Raw genomic sequence first — 25781 nt, forward strand, 5'->3', positions numbered from 1 at the left:
CTGGGATGTGGTTCCTGAGACATGGATTAGTGGGAGTACAAGGATGGGTGGCCCCTTTTGTCATCTCATAGCTGCAGAGTACAACAAGGGGCTGGGGAAATTCAGCAGTTGGAGTTGGATTTGCACCTCTTACCAAGGAGCAGAAGGTCCAGGTGTCTCCATGGTCTGACCTGTGTTAATCAGACTGGCAAGCACCTTTTTCCATGGATCTCCCTGTGTTTCTGTGCAGAGAGGACGAGGTCCAAGCCCATCCTGACAGGGACGCACCCCGTCAACACCACGGTAGACTATGGCGGGACCACATCCTTCCAGTGCAAAGTCCGCAGCGATGTCAAACCCGTCATCCAGTGGCTGAAGAGGGTGGAGTACGGCACAGAGAGCAAGTACAACTCCACCATCGATGTTGGAGGACAGAAATTTGTTGTGCTGCCCACTGGGGAGGTCTGGTCCCGCCCCGATGGTTCCTACCTGAACAAACTGATGATTACTCGAGCCAAGGAGGAGGACGCGGGGATGTACATTTGCTTAGGGGCAAACACCATGGGCTACAGTTTTCGCAGTGCTTTCCTCACAGTTCTGCCAGGTGAGTTATACTTTTATTTCCCTAGTCCGAACCAATAGCCTACGTCATGGCATTATTCCCAACTGCTGGTGCCCATTGTGCTCCATGGGCTTTTGTGATGCTGTGCTGATGGAGGCTAGTCCAGGTTTAGAAAGAATTAGCAAATTGGGGGAGTAACATAGCTAAAATCAGGGACTAAAATCAGGGACTAAATTAGCACTGATTTAAATCTGCCCCTGCTTAATCTCTCATGCTGATGGTTCCTCTTCTCCCTCCCTTGGGTACAATGATTCCAGCAAAGTGAAATAAAATGAAGGATGTGCTCCTGCATGAAACAGGTGCCAGGAAATCATACTGCAGTTGCAGGCTTCATCGACAGGGTGCAGGAGGTGAGAGGGGAATGGAATAGCAGCACGGTTTGCAGCCCCATTCCCTGACATTTCTCCTTTCTCTGGCTCTTATTTGTACTGCTTTACTGGTAAGAGAAAACAATAATGTGGGACCATAAAGTGAGAGAAGAATAAAAACTGTCCCGGTCACAAGGAAAGGAAAAGAATGAGTGTGAAAGAGAGAATGATCGATTAGTTAAATTCTTACCCAATGATCTCCTGAGGACCATTGTACCAAACTCACAGCTGCTTCCTGCTCCCCCCAGGCCCCAGAGCTGGTGGCTGTGTCCAAATGAGTCTGTATTGTGTGTGTTTCGGACACACCATTCTCATTTTATCATTTACTCCTTTGCTTCCTAAGCGTGCAAGTCTGCCTTGATAAATATTTTTCATTGAAAAGGGCATCTCCTTCTGCCTCATTTGGACATGTGACTCTAGCTTTAGAACCACCAGCTTTATAACAAAAATCCATCTTTCTGCTTTTTCCTCCCTTTTCGTCACCCATGCAAGGCCAGCACAGCTAAGACAGTGCAGGAGCTGGAGCCAATATCAGAACATTTTAGCTGTCAGATCTAATGGGGTGTCTCTGGTTAAGATACTGGAGAGACACCATTAACTCTCCTAAGCTGATGAAACTGGCTTTCTGTGTAGGTGGTGGGGAAAATGCTATTGACTCTTATAACTAAGGCAGCATGGCTACTTCTGCCCTCTGATTGCCACACTCCATGTCTTGGTTGCGGTCAAGAGTTAACAACATGAATTTAGACACCAGCAGCAGGTTGCCAAGTAAAAGGAAAGTCTGACTGCTCCTTAGCCTCTTCTTCTGTATCACTTAGATTTAAGACTAAACTCCAGCTAGAAAGCTTCAGATTTTTTTTTTTTTGCTTTTTTTTTTTTTTTTTTTTACTGAAGGACAATGCTGCATGGGTGGGATATAACTCAAAGCCTCTGGGAGTTTCCAAACTATGAAAATCCGATCCAGCTCCCATGAAATCAGTGGGAGACTTTCCATTGATTTAAGTACGACTACAATGAGGCCTCGTACCAGAACCAGTGCCCGAAGGCCTGTTGTTATTGGCAGTGACGAAAAAGGAGAACCCAGCTTGCCCTCTGAAGGAAAGATGTGGTTGCAAGGCCATGAGTTAGAAAAACACCATTTTGCTTGTAAATCGATCAGATTTGACACAGACAGCTCAGAAAAACAGCATGCATGAATATCAAAACACTTTTGTGTCAGCCCAGCAGAGGATTTTTGCCAAGCAGCACGAAGACTGTTGTTTTTGTGGTCAGCTGATGGGGCAGTTCCCTGATCCTGTCTTCCTTTGAACAAGGGGCTGAACCAGATGACCTCCAGAGTCCCTTCCCAGCCTAAACTGTTTTGTCATTTCCAGTGTTGATGGGTGAAAGTTTGTCTCTGGAGGTCAGCAGTATACATCCTCCTGACTTCAGAGAGACCACACCATATACATTTAATATTTCAAACTACCCATAGGATTATTTGTCAAAGAGAGAAAAAGACATTAGGGTCTTAAAGAAGTTTGGCTTGAAAGTTAAATGATATATATGTTTGAAAACAACGTGCTGGGCTGTTTGGATAGCCTCAGTGTTTCTGAGTGCTATCCTGCAAGCTGAACTCTGCACCTAGGTATTTTTCAGGCCTTTTGGAAACACCAGCTGGTAAATATCTACACAGGGACTTTGATAGCTAGGATCCTACCCTAGGACTATTTGGAGCCTATAAATCAGGCTGAGGAACAGGAGCGGCTACTGAGGGATGTACAGGCTGCCAACAGCACAGTGGGCAGGGAGAAGGCAGGTGTGAAGGATGCTTTCTGAAGCATCTTATCTGCTCTGTTAACTGAATTTTCTGTTCTTGGAAAGCCAGTGGCAGCTCTAAAGAAGCTGGGGGAGGTGGAGCCCATTTGGGATTGAGAGTTGGACACGTGCTTTAATATCATATGAAATTTCAGCTCCCCATTGCTTGGACACCAAGGAGAGGACACCAGCTCACCTGTGTTTTTCAACCTTTCTCCCAGCCACACCAAAAACTCAATACAGCCCCTCCAAATCACCACATTTGTGCTGCCTACCCTGTCACAGCAGTGCTGAGTAGCTCCAGTAGCACTAGACAAGAATACTAGAGAGTGTCTAAAGCCCACGCAGACACAGCTACGCCTGGTAAAGACGAGTGGACAATGTGCTGTGGCTCTGTGTAAGCCAGTCATGCTTCCTGGGCTGCTGACATGGAGGAATTGCTGACATGTGCTGTGCTGTGTCCTCCAGTCTGGGCACTGAAGCCCACTCCATCGCAGAGTGAAGGTGTTAGGAAATTCTTGGGCTGGCTCTAGTGCATCCATTAAAACTTGGATAAGAAAGTTGAAAAATCCCCCAAAGGCCTCCTTTCTGACCCCTAAACCAGAGAAAATGAGTTGCTGGTCCTTCCAGGAGCACTGAAAAGCAAAACAGTTACCAAACTTCATGTGCTGGCTTGATTTCTCCCTTGTTACTTGGTCTGGCAGGGTTGCCAGACAGCCTGTACAAAAGCCAGCCCAAGTGTGACATCTGTTACGAATTTACTTTGCCTGCATTTAATTAACTCTTTCTGTCTCTTCCCTGCCATGATGTCCAGATCCCAAGCCTCCAAGTGCACCTGTGCCCCCCTCCTCGGCCAGCAGCCTTCCCTGGCCCGTGATTATCGGCATCCCCGCCGGAGCTGTCTTCATCTTCGGGACAATCCTCCTGTGGCTTTGCCAGACCAAGAAGAAACCCTGCTCCCCACCAGCTGCTGCCCCCGTGCACCGGCCGCAGCCCCGGGACAGGATCTGCGTCTCCCAGGTCCCTGACAAAGACTGCATCTCGTCCATAAACTACGAGGAATACGTCGCCCAGCAGCAGCATTTACTGTCCCAAGGGCCTGCACTCGCCCCAGCCATGGCATCCAAAATGTACCCAAAGATTTACACGGACATCCACACCCACACTCACTCGCACGTGGAAGGCAAAGTCCATCAGCACCAGCACATTCAGTACCAGTGCTAAGAGGGTGGCCGTGTACAGTAGCTCGTTTGGGCTTTTCCGCCTGGTACCTCAGAAGAGACTGCTCTGAGTCAGCTCACACTGCCAGCAATAGGCAAAGCAGACAGAAAAGATTATATATATAATTTTAAATATATATATACATATATATATAATTGTATATGCGTGTGTGTATGTGTGTATATATATATGTGTATATATCTATATCTATCTATATAAATATATATATAATAGAGAAAGACAGAGAGAGAAAAGAGATTTTTTTTTTTATTATTGCAATCAGGATGTAGCCAAGGAATAATGAAGGAACTCCAAATCTCAGCAGCTAGGCAGCCATCTCCAGCAGTGGAGCCTTCCTGGATTTTTTACTCAAGGTGGCGGCAAGTAAGACAGGATGCAGGGATGTGAACCACCACCTCCTTCCTGGTGTAGCTAAAAGGAGCAAGAAAAGGCTACCATGGCGCTTTTCCAGCTGGGCAGCCCCGTTCCCCTGGCTGCTGCACATCACTTGTTTTGGTGGGAAGCCCCCAGACCTGTCCCACTCAGGAGCACAAGGGAAAGCCTTTTCCATCCGAGTGACTCAAGCGCTAAAGTACCTGAGGTTTAGTGCCAAAGCATGAGGAGACATGACCAATTCACCTCTTCCAGGGGAAAAAAAAATAACACGAGAGTCTGGAAAAGCTAATTTCTGTTCACAACGTGAAATGTCGAATGTTTCTCAAGTGCAGTGTTTCGTCTGCAATGCTAACCGAGCTGCTTGGTTTGATTTATGCAAATCACATTTCTCATGGAGGGTTCTGCCGAGCAAACCTCACTGCCCCGGTCCTAGGACTCAGTGCCACTGCCAGGAAAAAGGAAGGAAGGAAGAAAGGAAGGAAGGAAAGAAAGAGGAACATTGTACAGAACACCTTTATATTTATATTTAAGAAATAATAATAATTAATAATAATAATAATTGAACTGCTGATGGCGAAGAAAGCAAAACACACTGTCCTTCTCTGATGGCTTACAGTGACAAGCTACTGGATTATCTACATCAATGCAAAATACATATAAACATTAGAAAAAGGAGAAAGAAAAAAAAAAAGAGAATGAAATAATAATCTTGTAGGAAAAATTGCATTTGAGAAATATTCACCTAGGTTGTGTGTGGTTGCCCCCTCCCCACAGATAACAGTCTGGAAATGATACAACTACATTTCAGTTCAAACTACAGTAAAAACAGAAAGAAAAGAGAGTAAATAAGGACCGTATTAAATACCTATATGGACTGGAAATGAATCCAATTACAAATATAAAACCTTTGTAATTCTATATAGAGTTTAAACAAAGTCATGTATATTTAATTTATTTTGTTAAACAAGAAAAAAAAATGTATGATATTTTCCTCAAAACAGGCATTTCTATACATATTTTTGATCAAAGAAAATAAAGTGTTTTTTTTTTCAGGTTCTATAGATGCCATGCTCAGAAAACACTCAATGTAGCATGTAACCAACCATATTTCTCCTAACTTGGAGGTCATCTATCTGTATGCTTGCTCACACCAGCTACATGTACCCTCCTAGCATCACCTCAGGTACTGCCAGTGCCACCATTTCCATTAGAAATTTGCATTTTCCATCATTTATATTCTGATTGTGAGGGTGTGCAGTGCCCATATCACTTCCCATGGACCCCTTGTCATCTCCAGTAGCAAAGATCTCTGCTCACATGGAAATCTGTTTCACTATGCTTTTAAAAAAAAAATGATTTATTTTTTTTTTCTTTTTTGGGGCAGGGCATGTTGGGGAGTGGGGGAGAGGTTACATTTGTTTTTTGTTTTTTGTTTTTTTTTTTTTTTAACCACAAACCTGCAGGGGTTTTTCTTTTCAAAAGAAAATTTTGTAAATCAAACGTTGTAATTTGTGAGCCTGTAAAATGAGCTTCAGCCTCAGGGTGCCTGGGAGGGGAAAACATGCCACGGGGGTGAAACCCTTCATTTGTAAATGCTGCTGATAGGCTAGAGGAACCAGCGAGGGTGAGCTGGGTGCAGCAAGGGGAGCGCGCGGGCAGCTGCTTCCCTCAAGAAGGAAGATGCAAACCTTTCTGCTTCAAGTGGAGAGAGGCAGCTAACCCTGTAGTGGCCATGATTTTCTTCAGACAAGGCAGGTTCAGTATCACAGCAAATGTTTGCTGTTCAATTGTCGTTTCACGGGGAAGAAAAAAAGAATTGAGACGTGCCAATTTTTAAGTTTGAAATTACTTCCTTCTCAGGCCTGTTCTGCAAAAGAGAAATCTTCAGCAAACCAGCTGCTCCAGTTTAAAGTGAAACACTTCATTTAACCTGAAACAAAACAGTGCTTTAGGCTTTTCTTTTTCTCTGAATGCTTCCAAAATTATTTGCTCTGGGTTGACCTGCAGTGATTTTTCTGCCGGTTTGTTTGGATCATCAGCAAACCAAACAGCTCCCTGTTTGCTCAGCCGTAGCACTGTGAGATGGGGCCCTCATTCAGCAAAGCACAAATGCTCCCGTTTTCCTTCACCAACACACGCTGCTCCAAAAAATCCCCTTTTTGCCTTAGCCACCCAGGTCGGTGGCCCTGTCCCTGCCCACTGATAGCAAAATGGTTTTTCTGTAGAGATTATAACTACACAACCTATATCTATATATATACATATGTATATATATAGTGGAAGCAGGAGGGTTCAGTTAAACTTTGTTAACACAAATTTTAGAAGCCTCTAACAGTTAAGTTCAGATCCTTGGTATCTCTGCATACATCCCTGCAGCCTCAGGGAGGCTTAAATATGAGCACTGAGGGCTCAGCTTGAATATAAGGCATGATGTAGGCAGTGTTCTTAATGGCTATATTTTATTGAGTAATTTCATGGAAAAAGCCAAAAAGCCTCTATACACTAATTGTGTCACCTTATTTTAAGAAGGCAACACGTGGCTATTCCCATGAGAGATTAAGGGCTACATCTCATAACTCACGCCTATGGGAAGCTACTTCTTGCACTGTGGTAGGCACCAAACTACCACACATCTCAGCAGTGTTAGGAGCCTGGCAGATGACAGGATTCACCTGGAAGCCCGTGGTCCTTTCTCAGCTATCTGTGTCTGTGCTGCAGCCAGAGGACACGTGGTTCATGCTGTGATAGCAGTACTGATACCAGCTTCAAAGGAGGAGGTGCATAATTGGTTTCATATGCTTCAGCTCTATGCAAACCCTAAGAGATGGTCTTATGACCTTTTTTTCAAATGGCAGCTATATCACTGACCCTCAGAGAGAGAGTGAGTGGGCTAAAAGAAACAATCCTGCATTTCCCACACGGCACAGTCTTCCACACTGAGCATTATGCTCTCCACTGGTGCCTTCTACCCCTGTACTCCAGGCACTCAGTAGTGTTGTATCATGAAATCAACACTTCGCATATTGCCAGATGGCTCAGGTGGAAGAAGTGAAAGGCTTCCTCCTGCCCGTAAAAGCTCCAGCCTTTAAACACAAATCTCTAGCAACGTTAACAGAGAGGGAACCTATCAGTAAGCCCCCCAGCATGGACAATGCAAGGTCTGAACACAGCTGCAGCAAAGCCACTGCACTCAGAAGGCAGCTCTGGGGTGAGATGCTATAGAGGTCTCAATTTGCACATGTATTGTATATATTGTCTGGGTCTTGCGCTGGCTTGCTGGGCCTGGGTGGGTTTTGTGTTTCAAGGAATTATTTCACCTCTAAGGAACACCCATAAGTGCTCTTACGAGTTACTCTGTCCCATGCCTACTGCATGCCATTTCTTTTTAGGGCTTGATTGTGCCTTGCATGTATTGCAAAGTCTTCCTTAGCCTAAATAAATTCTGCCAGGTCCTGCTCATGTCTGAATTTTTTTTTCATCAGTGGGACAAGATTTGAATTCATCTTTGCTCATGAACACAGGGCATTTACAGAAAACCATAGTCTTGCTATTAACTACTGATCCTATTTTGAACACAGTTTTTTATTTTATGCATAGGTACTTGTATACGTATAGGCATATAGATGTACATGCCAGGCTGTGATACAGAAGGCAGTTGTACTTTTAAAGCCACGGGGCTTCAAAGATCAAAGGAATTTTAGGCTTAAAGCTCTCCATCTCTGTTTACTTTATTTGCATTACAGATCAAACATGGCCTTACATGTCGGTTTGTGTGTGGCATTTTTAAACTTTGTATGGACAATCCCTGTACTGTTAGCCCTTTTAAACTGAAAACCTTTATCAGACATTTACAAATAAAAAGTGATGTGATTTTCAAACAGTGGCAAATACAGTAACTGAAGACATCAAAAACAGATGGGATGGCACAGCATTCGTATGGCTGTGCTGTGCAATAAAAGCTAGAAAAAAGTATGTTCCTAGGTGATAGCACTGTATAAATTTAACATTTTTTGAGGGAAGGGGTGGTGGCATGTCTGTGTGTGAGTGTGTGCACGTGCACATGTGTGCACAGGAGGAATATATGCTGGCATGATGAAGCACACAGTACTGCAGGACTATTTTTGCACCATGACTTGATCTGATGATTTGTGTAGGTGCTATGAATCCAGAACAGACTTTTTAGAGTGGTTTGGAAAAGTTCTCTAGTTTTTTAGTGAATAAAGACTATTTTTGATCTCTTCACCTCCATAGCCAAACACCATAGATGCAACAAGAGCCAAACTGCAATTATGAAGATGAAAATTTGGGGTTGCTGGACTTGATGGGAGAAATGCAGTGTCCAGGGCAGAGCAGGGATTTCAGGATGAAGCTCAGCACTTCCAGCCATTTGGGGTGAATGTGTGGGTGCCTCACTACTCTCTCAGAGGCAGCAAATGTCCAAGCTGTAACACTTTCAAGTTCAGCTGGCCCTCACCCAAGCTTCATCTTGGCCTGACCTGGACCTTGGACCCAAACCGCCCGGTGAGGAAATGGTACACACATGCTGGGAAAGAGGAAATATTTCTCTGTCAGCTCCACTTCTGTGTGACTGTCTAAAACTCTTCAGAGGTTTGAAATAATGGAATAAAGCCCCTGCGAGACGTAGCAGTGGGCATAAACTGGGAGATGGTCAAAGGCTGATGGGGAATTTTTCATGGCTTTGCTGTCTAGGCATTACCTCTGCCAATCTGGTGTACATTGCGTGCCCAGGCCTCCAAATGCCCTGAGGTCAGTGATTATTCCACACAGAACACCCATTCCAGCTCTTGCAGATGCCAGCTGAAAATAAATAAATAAATAAACACCACAGCATCCATTGGGAAATCAATTAGAGGCATGGAGACATTGTAAAACTTACATCATTGTTTTGGCGGGCCTATTGGCAGAGAAAGACGTGACAGGAGTTAATGGCCAGAGCAAGAAGCCAGGCACATTTAAATGGGAAATGCACACATTTTGGAAGGAGCTATCAAGGGAAGGGATAGAGACTGCACCTCTCACAAGCAACAAATCAAGGTGGGGTGCTTTGTGGGTGCTTATGTCAGGTGCAAGGCATTGGGAACATCATTAGGCCGAAGGGATACATCTGGGCCACGTGGGCTCATCCAGTGGTCCCTTCTGGCCCTGAAGACACGTAGCTGGGCTGAAGCAAGGAGATGAAAGTTTGGGTCCCTGCTCCAGGCCGGGCAGGGGCTGGTGAGAGCAGTAACCACACGTGTGCAGTGCAGGCCTGACAGCACTGCCTGGCACGTGGGCCTGGGCTGCACAGCCAGCTCTGCTCCTTACAGCTCTGCTTACTTCTGGGCTCCGAGTGTGCTGTCTCAGCATTTTCTGGCTTATTACTGAAGTAATGGCGTTATTTATATAAAACGGAGTTGTGCATCGACGTTTGTGAATGGAGCCAAGTCCAGTTGGAGGCCAGTCACTAGTGGCGTCCCCCAGGGCTCGGTGCTGGGGCCGGTCCTCTTTAATATCTTCATCGATGATCTGGACGAGGGCATCGAGTGCACCCTCAGTAAGTTCGCAGATGACACCAAGTTAGGTGCGTGTGTCGATCTGCTTGAGGGTAGGAAAGCTCTGCAGGAGGATCTGGATAGGCTGGACCGATGGGCTGAGGTCAACTGCATGAAGTTTAACAAGGCCAAGTGCCGGGTCCTGCACCTGGGGCGCAATAACCCCAAGCAGAGCTACAGGCTGGGAGAGGAATGGTTGGAAAGCTGCCAGGCAGAGAAGGACCTGGGAGTGATGGTGGACAGTCGGCTGAATATGAGCCAGCAGTGTGCTCAGGTGGCCAAGAAGGCCAACGGCATCCTGGCTTGTATTAGGAACAGCGTGACCAGCAGGGCTAGGGAGGTGATCGTCCCCCTGTACTCAGCTCTGGTGAGGCCGCACCTCGAGTACTGTGTTCAGTTTTGGGCCCCTCGCTACAAGAAGGACATGGAGGTGCTTGAGCGGGTGCAGAGAAGGGCGACGAAGCTGGTGAGGGGCCTGGAGAACAAGTCCTACGAGGAGCGGCTGAGGGAGCTGGGCTTGTTCAGCCTGGAGAAGAGGAGGCTCAGGGGTGACCTTATTGCTCTTTACAGATACCTTAAAGGAGGCTGTAGAGAGGTGGGGGTTGGCCTGTTCTCCCACGTGCCTGGTGACAGGACGAGGGGGAATGGGTTTAAGTTGAGCCAGGGGAGTTTTAGGTTAGATGTTAGGAAGAACTTCTTTACAGAAAGGGTTGTGAGGCATTGGAACAGGCTGCCCAGGGAAGTGGTGGAGTCACCATCCCTGGAAGTCTTCAAAAGACGCTTAGATGTAGAGCTTAGGGATATGGTTTAGTGGAGGGCTGTTAGCGTTAGGTTGGAGGTTGGACTCGATGACCTTGAGGTCTCTTCCAACCTAGAAAATTCTGTGATTCTGTGTTTACTGTGTCTGCAAATAACCCCTTGTGTAAACAGCAGCAGAGCCCTGTGTGTACACACATCCCACTCCTCCATGCTATCAGCGTTCTGGAAAATCTTGCTGGATTTGCTGCAGTTAGTGTCATGAAGGATTTACATGTGCATATAAATGTAAACACATGTGGTTAATGGCCTGCTGACTTGCTTAAACTTGTTGGTGGTTTAAGTGTCTTCAATCCCTTATATGCTGTACATGTGAGGGAGCAGGATCCTGCTCTGCTCTCTCCCTGGTGTGGACACAGTGCTGTCCTGGTGCTCTTTTGGATATGTGTGGGCTCACACCTTGGGTTGTGGGGTTTGGCCATAGTGAACCCTGCAGGTCCCCTATGCACACCTGGTCTCGATGCATGCCAGGCCACAAAAAGAGCACCTACGTGAATGAGTCAGGAAGGTACCAGCTTGACAACAGCTAGGGTCTGCCAACCAAATGTGCTGGGATGCGCCCAGGCTGTTGGCCAGGTTGATTCAGCACTGGGGACCTGGGAGAAAATGCCACTAATTAGGAATCTGTAGGTATTTCAGGCTTTCTATTTACCCTGTCTTACCAGAAAAGTGTTTCTTGGGCTAAGTTTTGTAGGTTACAAAAGTTTATTATAAATGCCAAAAAAACAATAATAAAAAAAAAAAAGGTTATTGTAGTTGAGAATTAAACCATTTTTAATTTTTAAAATACTACTAGTGCTTTGACTATTAAGTGGCACACATATATTTGTGTGGAGTCTGGAGGAAAGAGAATGTCCACTTTATGTTTTTTTTTTTTTAGCCCAGGCAGCTTTGTGTGTGCTCACCAGCTTCTGATCAATGAGAGCAATACATGGTACAATGACCTCTATTTGTTCCTTGCTTTTGTAAGTAAGTAATTTGTAACTTAACTTTTACACTTCTTCCTTTTCTCTTTTCACTTCTGTCAGTCTGTTATAATTAGGATTTAATGTATTCCACAATATACATGGACATCAGCAAAGTAATGAATATTCTTTCATTTTTCCATTTTAGTTAACCAAATCCAGTCTGCAGTTCTATTTCTATCCAAGCCAATCTATGCTTTGGTGAGAGGAGTAATAAATAACACTTTAGAGCTGACTTCAAAATGCCTTTTTTTCTTTGATCTGAGTAATTAAAGAGTCAAGCTGCTGTTTCTGAGCATTTTCTGATGGAATTACATGAGTTACACAGCTCTTCATTTGTATGTCATTAAACATTATGTTTTATTGCTGCTGTTCAAACAATTAGTACCTAAATATGCCCCATATTCTCATAAAGAGGCAGTAGCAGTGCTAATGTTAATGCCCTGGTTAACAGTTTGTTTCCATCCAGAGTCCACCATCATGCTTGAATGCCATTTAATCTCAATCAGATCTTTACTGATGGCCTTCTGAAGTCGTTCTCTTCTGCAGTCATTTAACTGCGCAGCGAAGTGAGGATAAGTCGAACAATAAAGTTAAGTAAAAATGGCATTTCTCGTAACACAGGCATTTTTTAAAGTTCATTACAAGTTTTGGTTATAAAAAGGCCAGTGCTTCATGGTGATCAGTCATTTTGACATTTTTATGGTGTTTTTATTACCCCTGGCTCATTTCCATACTAAAGGGAACATTTGTAACAATACTTGCTTGCTCTGTTATGATTAGGATTGTGCTTTTGCCGCGCTTTGTTCGGCTGTTGCTGCTCTCAGTAATGCTCTTGGCACACGTCCTCCCAGACCCTACGGTGTGTTTATTCAAAGGGAAGGAAAAAGAAGTGTCTACTAAAACAATAAACTACTACTGCTTGCGTTAACATGGCCATAACTTCCTTGTTCTGCAGACAATCAGTTAGCAAAGCTGTTAGGTAAACTTGCTCCTTTGCTGTTGAAAAAATAAATATTCATGAATCTTGCAGCCATGTTTTCCTGTGCTTTATTATCAGGTTGAAAATGGTGAAGGATTTTAAAGCTAATAATTTAATCAGAGAGATAAGGATGGAGGCCCAGATCCTGAAACCAGTGGGAGCTGGGATCCTAAATAGTCCTCAGTAAGTATTTAAGGCTGTGTTATTTCAATATTAATGTTTTGACTCATCCTGCTTAAGACAGGAGGTGAATGTGAAAAGAGGAGTTGTGAATGATAAAGAAGGACAAGTAAAATAAAAGAAGCAGATAAAATGAAAGACTATGGTTAAAATAAGAGTGGCAGCGTTGCTGTTGCATGCTGTCACCTTCACCTGCCCACAGACCCAGGACAAACCACAGCTCGGTTCCCATATAACAGGACATTTCTTTACAGCACTACACTGGTGAACTCCTTTAATATGAAATATGGAATCAAAGAATAATTAAGGTTGGAAAAGACCTTCAAGATCATCTGGTCCAACCATCACCCTACTACCAATGTCACCCACTAAAACCTGTCCCTAAGCACCAGGTCATGTTCTTGCTTTGCCTGGATCTCAAAGTGGAGTAAGGATGTGTTTTCAGGCCTGGGTTCATCCTACTTAAATGGGATAGTGAAGTTAGAGACAGATTAATCATGAGTTTCCTTAAATAAGGCAGAAAAACTGGCACTTCCCAAAGTTGGTTTGGCTTTTGGGTGGAGATTAAGACCCCCAAAGGTGATTACTGTTCCACTGAAGACAACAAGCTAAGCTAGATTTGTTATCCAGGTACCATGAAACAAAAGGATAAATCTGGGTTTTGGTACAAAACAGAGAGTTGGAAAATGACAGAAATACACTGCAGATTGGTAAAGGGCCCATACACATTAAAATTTCCCAAGTTTGGTAGAGACCTAAGCAAATAATCGTGACTTTCTTCATGCTACTCAGTCTCAGAGCCTGGGAGGTTGGTGCTCTCCCAAACCTTTCTTGCCCATGAATAGGAAACAAAGGGAGGGAATCCATGGGGAGAGGCTGCCGGGTGGGATTGCCTGCTGGTACAAGCCCCAGCTTTCATCGCACTGCTCCTGCCGCAGTGTGCCGGCCCCGGCCCCGCGCTGCCAGGAACATAAGCTGCCCTCTGTCATGGTTCAATGAGAGCAAAGAGCTCTCCTGCTTGACATCAGAAGAGACGCATTTTGATGTTTATCTGAAAGCCTCTTCCAAATGTGCGTGCACAATAGAGGCTGCGTGTGAGGACAGGTCCGGGACGATAGCAGAGAGAAGTGATAAAACGTTTCCCTCTCGTTTTGGTGTGTTAAGACGTAATACTCCCATATGCCAGAAAAGATTTGTAAGGGGCCATAAAGTCAGCACAACTCTGTTTGCACTTGCTTTTTGGTTCCTTGACAGTGATGCAGGGGCCTCTGTGCAAACACGGCTCTGCGGTTAGCATTTAAAGCGCCAGTCCCTGCAGCATTTAAACTGATTTGCCATCTTGGCTGGAACAGGCACCTACAAAACAAGAAGGCAGAAGATTGCATAGACAAAAAGAGGTCAGAATGGAAGCTAAAATCAAGGAAATCCTGCTTGATCAGTAATTTTAGAAGATACTGTGGTTTACATCTCATCATTTCCAGAGTATCTATGCTCTGGCCACTACTGCTTACTTGTTTTCACTACATCCCCATGAATCACAGTAATAACCACTCTCCATGCAGAAGAGACATTGAAATACAGAGAAACAAAGAGTTTATTTAAGCAGTAAGAGCAGAGCTTTGGACTTAGATTCACACAAAATTTCCAAATTAATGTCTGTCCAAGGCCATTTCTCATTATCTCATTAGTGCTTCTTTGACACAGGGAAATCACAGGGCATCTGCTGTCTCTCAGAGCTTCAAGCAAAGCAAGACAAAGATGAACTAGTTCCGAAATCTGAGCTGGTGACAGAGTGAATATAGTGGAGTGGCTGTACACCAGTGCTGAGCTCAGTTCTCACTCAACAAAAGGTACAGCTAGTTTGTTATTCCATGCAGCGCCCTGATTTATCCTTATTTTTCCCAAAACATGGTCTAAAAGCCATGGATGAAAAGTGGAACTGTTCCCCCCAGCCACCAGGTGAAGCCATCAGAGTGGTTTGGGTTGAACTTGGCCTCATAGAAGTCACCAGGAATTTGTATGCTGGACTTTTGGGGAGAATAATTCATTTATCTTACAAAGTTAACAGCTTTCTGACAACTGCTGTCATCAGCACTGAAAAATTACTTTTTTTTTTTTTTTTTTTCCTGGATAAACATGTGCAAAAGAAATATGAGGGGAAACTTTGTTTTGCACCATCTTGGAGGAGGCCTGCAAGAAGTATCAATGTTGAACCTTTGTCCTGCAGCTGCTACAGAAAGTTAGTTACGTGTGTTCCCAGCTCATGCACTTCCAGCAGTCAAAAGTTTTTATCAAAGCCCATGTGTTATCCTTCATAAAGCTGGAAAAAAGTAAAAAAAAAAAAAAAAAAAAAAAAAAAAACATGATAAATAATTCACATTTCAACTAGCATTAAATGGAAACTTTATGAAGCAGATTTAAATTGTTTAATAAACACTGATAAGTCCCTCCAGGAGTATCAGGCAACAAATGATAGACAATATTTTGGCAACGAAGAGAAATGGCTGCTTCCAACAATTATGGATGACCAGACTGTCTAGGAAACATGTTTGAATTGTTAATCTTGATAGTTTTTCATCGTTGAGATCGTAGCAGGAGGCACAAGTTTAGTGAAAACTGTATCAGATGTGAATGCTTTGTAACCGTGTGATATGAAATTTTGGATGTTTGGTTATTCAGAATAAAATAAAATAAAATAAAATAAAATAAAATAAAATAAAATAAAATAAAATAAAATAAAATAAAATAAAATAAAATAAAATGTTCACCAAGAAGTTCAATTTCCAAAATCTTCAGTTTGTACTATCTTTAAAAATTTATTATAAATATTATAAGGATTTGTTCTTTATGTCTTTTTAATTTTCCAGAAGAAGAAACACTTCTCTGAGAAACACTCAGAAAAGAATGTTTGCAGGGACGGAACATATTTCTGCTGTTTTCAGTCACAAAGTTTCAGTGAGCTTCTTATGATTGTTGCTTTCATATTTGTGTCACCAGAGTTGGATGATATGGAAATCTGTTTTATTGTTTCCAAGACTGTCAAACATTTAGCTGTCCCATGGCTGTATTTGTAATACTGTAAGTATTTGGAGTATAAACAGTATTTGGAGCTCAGAAACTAGACTTATTTATTTATTTATTTATTTATTAATGTAGCAACTTCGGTGTTGAGCTTTGCAGACACATTTTGGTCTTCTTCCCTGGCAGTGCTTGTTCAGTGTGTAAGGAGAAATAGTCAAAAATGCCCATTTTTCCAGGAGGAAACATCAGATAGCAGAAATACCCAAATTCTATGTGTCTGCATGGGATCCACAGCCTGTAGCACTCTTCTCTACAACCCTTCTCTCAAAATCTAAGCAGTGCTACCTTTTGAAATGCACATGGATGAATTGTCACCCTTTTGTGTGATGCTCCCACTCAATATGTGGGAGATGGGCTCTGTACACCCCTGCCCCTGCAAAGTTTCCAGCCAAAGCCCTGGAAGCTGTCCCAAACTGTCCTGATTTACTGGGCACCCTCAGCTCAGCATGATGATGCTTGTGATTGTGTGGGGATGAAACCAAGAGTTGTAGGCAGGGCAGGACAAGGAGTCAAGTGGTTTGCTTCCAGAGTCTGGGGTGAAGCAGCATTAGAGCTGTTTGGATGAAACCTCCAAGCTTGCAGCCACCCTAATTCAACCAAACCCTTGGAAGATGTGGGCAGGATGGGATGGCTTTGGAGAGAAGAGGAGCACTAGTGCCCTGGGGCAGGCTATCACATCTCAGCCATGCATCCCAGAACAGAAATGATGGCTGTGCTGAAAGCCTTGGAGAGATTGGCTGAAAATGGCTTAATTAAATGTAGCCAAACGAAGGAAAGAGCAACTTACCAGGACCCATATTTGGAAGTCTTTCATGGCCCATCATCTGCCATCATCTCAAGCCAAGAATCATAAGCATTATAACAAGGAGATATACTCGAGCACAGAGGATTACAGTTTTCTCAGGGACTGTTGTCATAAACCCCGTAGTGGGTAGAGCTTAACATAGTTTATGATAATAACTGAGTATCACATTGCCCATAGCATCAAAAAATGACAGCAAAATTCAGGAGCAGGTGGGCAGCTTTAATTATACAGGCTCCAAAGGGAATAAACACTGGGATGGTTTTTACTGTCTGTCTGGTATGAGTCAATCCACAGTGACCTTACTGGTGCTGATTTGGTGAGAATAAAGCATCCAGCCCATATTTAACCATACAAAGACTCTTCCCCACAACTCTCCTTGTGAGAACAGAGAAAACAGGCTTTGTAGGAGGAACTGGGGGATGTGATACTGCCAGTGATCTGCACAGATCGGGGCTGAAACACCAGACAGAGGAAGTACCCGAACAGCTGGGACTGCAACAGATGTTCTCCAGACAGCTCTGCCTCATGAAGATGTAGTATAGTAATAGGTCATGTTACAGAAACAGAAAATTAAAAAGAGTGATTTTACATGCATGAGCACTGGCTCCCCGGGCCCGGCCGTATGAGTGACACTGAACAGGGAAAGGCAGCTGGGATCCTTCCGAAGAGATCATTGTGTCCCTTTCCACCAGAATCTACTTTTCTAATGTGCAGCCTCTCCAGCGGGAATAACAGGGCCTGCACTACTGAAATACAGCAGGAGTAAGTGCAAAATCTCCTTGCCATTCCTGCAATTTATGGGTGGATTCTCAATTTCTCGGTGCCTCTGCTTCAAGGCTTTTAGCCTCCTCTGATGTCTCCCCTCCCCTAGGCCATCACGCAAGCATTTTCTTGTATACCAACCAAGAAATGTGGAGTAACTGTGGGACTTGTAGCATCTTAGCCTGAAATTTCCCTAGGTGCTTATCTTCAGTCCTCAGAATGACCAGAGGAGCCCGTGATGGTAAACCCAGGGGGTGATCTCCCACCTCAGCTCGGTCGCAGCCTCAGCCAGCCAGCCACACCACGGCCACCCAAGGCTCACAGGAGTGTGGCCAGGACAGCTGCTGCCTTCTTTTACTTTTGGTAGTGGCAGCTGCTAGCATGCTACTGTATTCCTCTAGGAAGAAGGAGGCTCTTGCTGAGACCACGGGGCACCAAACCTTCCTTTTCTTCATACCAACAAGTGTCCTAACCACCAGGTCATCGGGTTTCTTGAGAGCTCTCCAGTCTTCTCCATGAGGCTGGGATGTTTTACAGGCATGAATGCAATAGTACTGAGGTCAAATGGTGAACAAGCATTGCAGAGAACAATATCTTCTATTATTTATTTTTTTCCCCAAAAACTAGATATCTATTATATATATACTAGATATATCCCATATCTGGGAGAAAAGAAAGAGAAAGAGAAAGAGAAAGAGAAAGAGAAAGAGAAAGAGAAAGAGAAAGAGAAAGAGAAAGAGAAAGAGAAAGAGAAAGAGAAAGAGAAAGAGAAAGAGAAAGAGAAAGAGAAAGAGAAAGAGAAAGAGAAAGAGAAAGAGAAAGAGAAAGAGAAAGAGAAAGAGAAAGAGAAAGAGAAGGAAAAAGAGAAAGAGAAGAAAAGAAGAAGAAGAAAAAGAAAAAGAAAAAGAAAAAGAAAAAGAAAAAGAAAAAGAAAAAGAAAAAGAAAAAGAAAAAGAAAAAGAAAAAGAGAAAGAGAAAGAGAAAGAGAAAGAGAAAGAGAAAGAAAAAGAAAAAGAAAAAGAAAAAGAAAAAGAAAAAGAAAAAGAAAAAGAAAAAGAAAAAGAAAAAGAAAAAGAAGAAAAAGAGAAAAAGAGAAAGAAAAAGAGAAAGAGAAAGAAAAAGAAAAAGAGAAAGAAAAAGAAAAAGAAAAAGAAAAAGAAAAAGAAAAAGAAAAAGAAAAAGAAAAAGAAAAAGAAAAAGAAAAAGAAAAAGAAAAAGAAAAAGAAAAAGAAAAAGAAAAAGAAAAAGAAAAAGAAAAAGAAAAAGAAAAAGAAAAAGAAAAGAAAAAAAAAGCAGCTGGTTTTCTTCACTCTTTCCCTTTTGATACATAGAGTAATTTGTAACTTTCCTGGCTGGTTGCTGTATTTTAATATGTCCCCCCAGTTTTCTTCCTTCACTCCTTTTCTATACAAAACTGAAGGTTGCCCTCTTGCAGCTTGAACACGCATTCTTCAGACCCTTTCAATATGTTATCATTACTGATGTTTTTCATGGTTATCTTCTGCAGCAGTGCCAATAAAACACTTTAAAAAACTCCTACAGTAAATGGAAATGGACTCCATAGGCTATTAAATATATTTAAATAAACACATTAAACGAACATTAAGAAAAGTGAGTATTCTTAAGTCAATGAAATAAGGTTGCAAGCACACAAGGGCCCCATAATGGCAGTTTCATTACAGACTCCTGTACATATATTCACATGTTCCAGCCCTCTCTGTTAATATGAGAAAAGCATGATTTGTCATGTCTTGGCATGATATCGGCATTTAAATAATTACAATACATTGCAAAGTGCTTGGGACCAAAGACATCGCAGTCCCAAATGGAAGGGCCTCGTTTTTCTGTGCCTCTCCAAGTTCATCGGGTTCCCATAGCAACACAGATCCCATCAGATAATTAAATAACACACTCAAAAATGTATGGGGCTTCTGCTGGGGATTTCTTTAAAAGTTTACATCTACTTCACCACTCATTTTTTTTTGGCAAAAAAATAGCTTCATTCAGGCAGTAGCACACCTACTGTAATTTTTTCCTCACTTGGGATTACAGGTTATTATTTTAAACGTCAGAACATCAGTAGAGATCCCATGTAGAGATAGATTGATTACAATTCTCTACTTTTCTTCTTTCTAAATGGAGACATCCTGTGAAAACTCTGGTGTTACACTTACCTGGGAGATTATGTTAAGGTATGTGGTCCTCGCCATTCCACACTGTCCTTTGTTTCTGGTCCAAACCAGCCATCTCTCATACCCCATGAGGGAGGAAGCAGTGTCCCCACATTCTGGTCCATCTAGCCTCCACATTTAGTGATTTGAGCTTAGCTAACATATTTCTGCCTAATGCAGCCCCAATGGGATGCCTTGGGTGAAGCTCCCATCTGAAGCCTTCACAAAACACAGCATGCCAATTCCCCTCCCCAGCCCTTCCATGACCCCATCATCAGCTCTTCCCACCAGTGCAGGGGGGCACCGAGATCTTTCTACACGATATATATATATAAAGAAAATAATAGTAATAACCTTCATAAATCCAGACAGATTTGCAGAGGCTTCTCTGACCTGCTCCCAAACCTCTCCATGGTTCACTCATCCCCAGTACTGTTTGCAGCATGGCTCTGCCATACACAGGGCTCCCACCAGCCTTTCCCATCACTGCAAGAGAGGAAAACCAGTGAGGGAGCTGGGGATCCTCATCTTGTTTCTATTTATTTATTTATTTATTTATTTTGCTGCTGAAAGCTCTGTTTTTTCCCCAACTGCTGTGGAGGAGAAAGGCTGTAGAGCACAGCAAATAAATTGATAGGAACCCGCATGCTGCTGAATGCATATGTACTGAAATCCTGGATAATATACTGGCTGCAGAGATGATACATCCCAGAGTTCAAACTGTAAAGAAAAATAAAAAATAATAATAATAAAAATGGGGTGAGTAGAAGAGGAGGGAGAGCAGGGGGAAACACTTGAAGCTTCCTGCTGGAAGGCTTTTCGAAAAAATAGCCAGTGTGCTGTAGTCTGGGATGCTTCAGCTGGAAAATCTGCAGGCAAGGGAGACACAAGGGGCTGTTTCAGGATTTGAGAGACCTTTGAGAGGTGAAGTTCAAGGAATAAATGGGAGGGACAGAGAAGTCAAAAGCAACCACAAGAGTTTAAAAAGCAGGGGAAGTTTGGGGTCAATTGCCATCATTTAATACAAATGCACAACTTGCTCACTTAATACTAAACGGGAGATGTACAATGAAACGGGTTAATACTGAGGAAAAGGAGAAAGCTGAGTTGAGAATGAGAGAAAGCATCGACACCTTTGGCCTAATCTGCCTCCATCTTTCATTATACCCTCCATGGCCAGTGTGTATTTGAGATAGGAGCATTTTCTCTCCATCTGTTGATGTAAGAAACCTTCACCAGGGCTGGGCTGTTGTGAGAGCAGTTCTGCCTGGAGGAGTTGGCTTCCACAAGTGAGTAGAAAACTCATTCCCCATCCTGTGAGACGTTTCAGGGCTTTTTCTTTTCTTCCCTTCCTGTAATAAATACAACAAGTAAAACTCTACACACCATACTCTCCCCCTGCAATTTCAGATTGATTCAAGTGAAATCTTTAATCTGAAGCATATGGGAGCAATTTGTTCCAGTTCTGATACCTAATGATAACAAAAAACTTTTGCAACATTTAGTGCACTGAAATTTCAAACCAAAGGTGCTTTAGAATAAAAATAAATTATTCATCTGAAAAAAAAAAAAAACTAAAATAAAAAAATACAAGAGAGAGAGAGCAGATTATGGCAAGTTGAAGAGTATTTTTTAAAATGCTACATCTGGAGATTATTCCCTCTCCAGTGTTCCTGCAAGCAGGTCGCCTCCTGACAAATCAGTTTCTGGGAAATGTGGCATTTCTTGTGCCAGTTTCCTGCTCTGCTTCAGAGATCCTCATCTCAATAGTCCTGTGCCTCACTCATCAGCCCCTTGAATGTGTGCTGAAACGACCCACGCTGAGCTTTCTTGTTGCAAAATCTGTCCATTTACCTGGGCTGGACAAGCTGAACTGAACAGCAAGGGGAACTTTTTGCTTTTGCTAGCCAAAAAGAAAATACAAATGAGTTAACGGGCAGCTTTTGCAGTGAGAATGTAGACGGAAAGCTGCTTGTGCTTTTTTTTCCCCGTTCATTTACTTATTTTTTAAAGTGATGATGGGAAAATGGATTAAGCAATCTGACATCTAAAGGGAGAACTGTATGAACCAGACACCTTCTGTCACAGCCTGGAGCAGCAAGCAGTCTGGTATATACAAACTATAAAGCATCAGGTATTCTGGAGACTGGGACAGGACCCAAAACCAAGTTAATGGGGCATTCAGATGAGAATAAAAGAAACCTTATTTAAGGAGTTATAAAATCATCAAAATATGTTCCATGTATAGAAGGAACAAGAGGTCACTGAAGTGGCCAGTTGGGCTTACATAAGGCACTGAGGGCAACATGCTGGCAGTACACATGCTAGATGATGCCAAAGAAATCAGATGTAGCTTGCCTCAGCTTAGGAAGGCCAAAGGAGCAATAGCACAAAGAGATTCAATTATAACTTGGGCTGTCCCCTGGTGCTAGCATGTTTCTAGAGCTGGAACTGAAGCTTTTCCATCCAAAATAGGGTTCATTGTTTACAAGCCCAGTGGCTCACCACATCAAGCTGTCTCTTCCCACTCTGAACTGACCTTTAGGTTTTCTTCAGACCATGGAAAGGAAAATCATGCCGGAGCCCCATGGGCTACTGGAGAAAGCCTGTCCCCTCTTCTTGCACTGTCCCCACCACAGCAAAGCCCCATCCCTTCTGCATAAAAACCCTTTACACTTAAAAGACCAATGACCCAACTTATAAAACAGTCCCCAGATAGTTCCCAGTGCAGGAAGTGCTGGGTCTCTCCTGTCAAAGATGTGTAGGATAATATTTGGGGCAGGAGAACTCTGCAAAGGATACCCCATCTCTAGAGTTTCTGAGGGAAGGAAGAGGAATGGCTGGCCTGACTTAGTCCTTAGATTTAAGAAAAATATCTCCAGTTGTTAATCCCACATGAAATTTCTGCCACTAAGCTTTTTTTTTTTTTTTCTTTTCTTTTTTTTTATAGAGAAACTGGTACTAGGCAGAGCCTTGCTCAGAGTGCTGGGTTCTGTGAACTATCATCTTTAGGAATTGACTAATTAGGATTTAGGAACAGAGTCTAATACTGATCCTTAAATCCTTCCTGTGAATCTAGTCCCATATGTGTGGGTATTTAGTCTTTGGGAACAATCACAGCCCTGCACAGTTTGGTTTTCCTATCTCTAAAACGTGCAGGTTGAATAACAACACGGGAAATCCTGCAAGAGTTTGGCTCTGTATTTGTTTAATCCCTCTGGATTGTTGTATCCAAATATTTATGTTACCTGAGATTTTGTTACAAATTTAATAATCAGAGCTGCTATACTCCAGCAGGCAACAAAAACAGCCTTTGATTTGCACAATGCTTGGAGAAGGGATCAATCTTCAGTGCCTAGAAGGCGCTTTGCCCATGGCAATGCATAAACACACCAGCGTGGGGTTTTGTGCTTGCGGGAGTGAATCACTTCTGTTATCCCTTCTGAAAAGTTAATCTGAAACACAGTTTCCTGTGCAAAAATTAAGGGGAGGCTTATCACCTACATAACCATAACTCTGTAGGTTATCGGACTATATTTTGTGGTTAAGTTGAAGCATATTTTCAGATAAATGTCTAATTCGATACTGTTTTTCCCCCCTCTATCTGTCTGCCATTCTTCCCATTTCCCTGATAACAGACACTATTAATAGACATGTTACTGAAGTCAGCACTTGGCAGTTCTAGTTTATGGTTTTAATTGAGAGAGGCGTATCCAAGCCATGTGGACTGCTTTGTCCAGCTCCAGGCACTACAGCAGAAGCACTGGGTACTCCAGACACGCTAGATTCAAACTGCAGGAGAGAAAGGTGAAAAATCATTGTCAAATAAAAGAGATGTAGAGCTTAGGGATATGGTTTAGTGGGGACTGCTAGCGTTAGGTCAGAGGTTGGACTCGATGATCTTGAGGTCTCTTCCAACCTAGAAATTCTGTGATTCTGTGATTTGGACTTGCTGAACACCAAGGAAAGCATTCTAACTCATTGGGTAAGTAAGCACTGCAACGGACTGTGTTTCAAATGGGAGGGTTTTAAGAAACCTGAGAGAGGTGAATCAGGCCTTGAGCTGACCTATTGTGGATACTAGTTGAGGGACTGCTGTATTTCATTGTCCTTAAAATAAGTTGTCATCCTGACTTAAACCCGGTTCAAATTAACATCCACACTTGAATATGGCAATTAAGGACAAGGGGAAATGAATAATAATGCCATTCTAGACCTTTCCTCCAAGTCTTTTCTTTGCTTGACAGGTGTGGAGATGAGGTTCAGCACCTTGGGCTGTAACCTAATCAGATCTGTTTTTGTTCACAGGGTTGAAAAGGTGAGTAATAACAAAAGCTTCATCTGAAACCTCTGAAACAGAGCAATCACTGCTCTCCTGAATGTATGCAATGTATTGGTAGATATCTTTACTACATCAGACACAAACCTCATGAAAACAACTTCATAAGAATTACTGTGGAAATGCCTCGTAAGTTTTTTTGGCTGGTTAGTTGGTTACCACAAGCAAATTATAGCTAAATATCGGCTCTTCTCCCTTAAGTTCCCATACCTCCCACTGCCAACATCGTTTTTTCAGTCTTTCTCTGGAACAACCTCGTCATCCAAAGCCACTTATTGCTGAATTTTTTCATAAACAGGACCCAGCAATGTTTTCTGTGCTGCTGATTACTTTTTTTTCCTCTACATCTCTCTCCTGAGCTCTTGGCAGGAAGGAATTTGTACCACCAGAGCCCATCTGCTCACCCAGCCCCTCGTTTTGCTGATGAGCTCCATGTTGCTGTGAAGAGCTCCAGGCCTACTGACATGTGCTGCTCATCAGCAGCAAAGGAAACTTCAGCTGATAAGGTCAAACTGGATGAGCTAATTGTTTTAATCAACAAATTCCTCTACACGAGAGAGATGCAGCTGCCTGGCCAACCCAGCCAGTTCACAGGAGGACAGCAATTAGCTTGCTAAACTGTTAATGAAGAGGCGAAGTTGCAGAAGCAACGCATGGAGCAGGCCTAGTGGTATAAAGTGGGGGAGCCAGGCGGAGGTGGGAGAGGAATGTGACTCCATCAGAGACAAGGCCAGGTAGTGAAGGAGTCTGTGAATTCGGGTTGGTGTCCGAACAGCCAAGGAGCAGCAGGACCCCACCAGAGCCGGGCCTACTCTCTAGTGGAGATCCCAGCGCTGGCCAGTCTAGTGAGTCTCCATGGGCTATTAACACAGTTCTCATGAATCAGAGAGTTTTTTGTCTTATTTCAGAGCACCAAGAGGATGTTTCTTGTGACTAATTAATCTCTCCTCACTCTTCATGTCTCACTTCATTCTCTTCTTCATTATTCCCCGTGGGCCTCTAGGCCTGGAAATCTCATTACTGCAAACACCATCTTTTGCTCCCTTCAAAACTCACATCATGACAGATCCCAACAGCTCTTGTAAGAAAAGCAAAGGCTCCATTTGAACCTTCTCCTGGGCCTTCTCAGCCATTTTAAGCTGCTCAATTATTTGCCCATCAATTACACAAACTAGGCATAGCAGTGAAATCAGGACCCCACTGTCTGAGGTGCAAATGAGGCAAATAAACCTCAACCCTCTCCCTGGTGAATTCACAGTCCACCTGCATGTGCAACATTGTCTCTCTGGGGCCTCTTGTTGGAAAAATATCCTTTAAATGGTAAAAAGATTAACCACTAATTGAAGGAAGAGTGAGTCTAAGCAGCACAAATATACATGGGAGGGTGTTATATTGGAAGTCCATGAAGAGAAGCTCTGGCACTTCAGTTTGTTTGATTTTTTGTTTTGTTTTGCTTTCATTTCAGCAATGTTTAAGATCTGGGAAGAAGATGTGTATGTGAGGAATAAAACATTACTAAGAATCTAGGTGTTGATTAGGAGACGGGGCATCCTGCAGTATCACCAAAAATGCCTTTCTGAGAGATACGTTGCAAAGCCTTAGGACAAGGACTGAGCTGGTGAACCTCTTTGTACTCGCATATATCATGTAGCACGTTGGGAATCAAGCCTAGCTCACCAAAATTGGAGGCATGAGGCAAATTGGGTTGTCATTCCTCTACTGCTGGGAAACATCTTGGTGCTGGT

The 25781-nt window shown here is 43.1% G+C and overlaps 1 protein-coding gene and 2 long non-coding RNA genes across 4 annotated transcripts in view; 1 reads left to right on the forward strand and 2 right to left on the reverse strand.

The window, feature by feature from the left end:
- The window catches only part of FGFRL1 (fibroblast growth factor receptor like 1), a 167550-nt gene extending 162421 nt beyond the window's left edge, over positions 1-5129 (forward strand). For both annotated transcript variants that reach the window (XM_084518588.1, XM_084518589.1), the window contains 2 exons: positions 230-583; positions 3581-5129. In XM_084518588.1, coding sequence (XP_084374714.1) covers positions 230-583; positions 3581-3990 — 764 coding nt within the window. In that variant the 3' untranslated portion in view covers positions 3991-5129. The remainder of the gene's footprint in view (positions 1-229; positions 584-3580) is intronic.
- LOC311436429 lies at positions 4993-9807 on the reverse strand. The gene is made up of 2 exons (XR_014692838.1): positions 9101-9807; positions 4993-8926 (listed from the first exon to the last, which is right to left on the reverse strand). It is a non-coding gene; the product is annotated as an uncharacterized lncRNA (long non-coding RNA).
- Positions 9808-20694: 10887 nt separating this feature from the next.
- LOC311436625 lies at positions 20695-24387 on the reverse strand. Its single transcript, XR_014692973.1, has 2 exons — positions 24247-24387; positions 20695-21049 (listed from the first exon to the last, which is right to left on the reverse strand). It is a non-coding gene; the product is annotated as an uncharacterized lncRNA (long non-coding RNA).
- Positions 24388-25781: the final 1394 nt, after the last annotated feature.

The sequence above is a fragment of the Aythya ferina genome (assembly GCF_964211825.1).
Source record: "Aythya ferina genome assembly, chromosome: 4".
In the NCBI taxonomy this organism is placed as follows: Eukaryota; Metazoa; Chordata; class Aves; order Anseriformes; family Anatidae; genus Aythya; species Aythya ferina.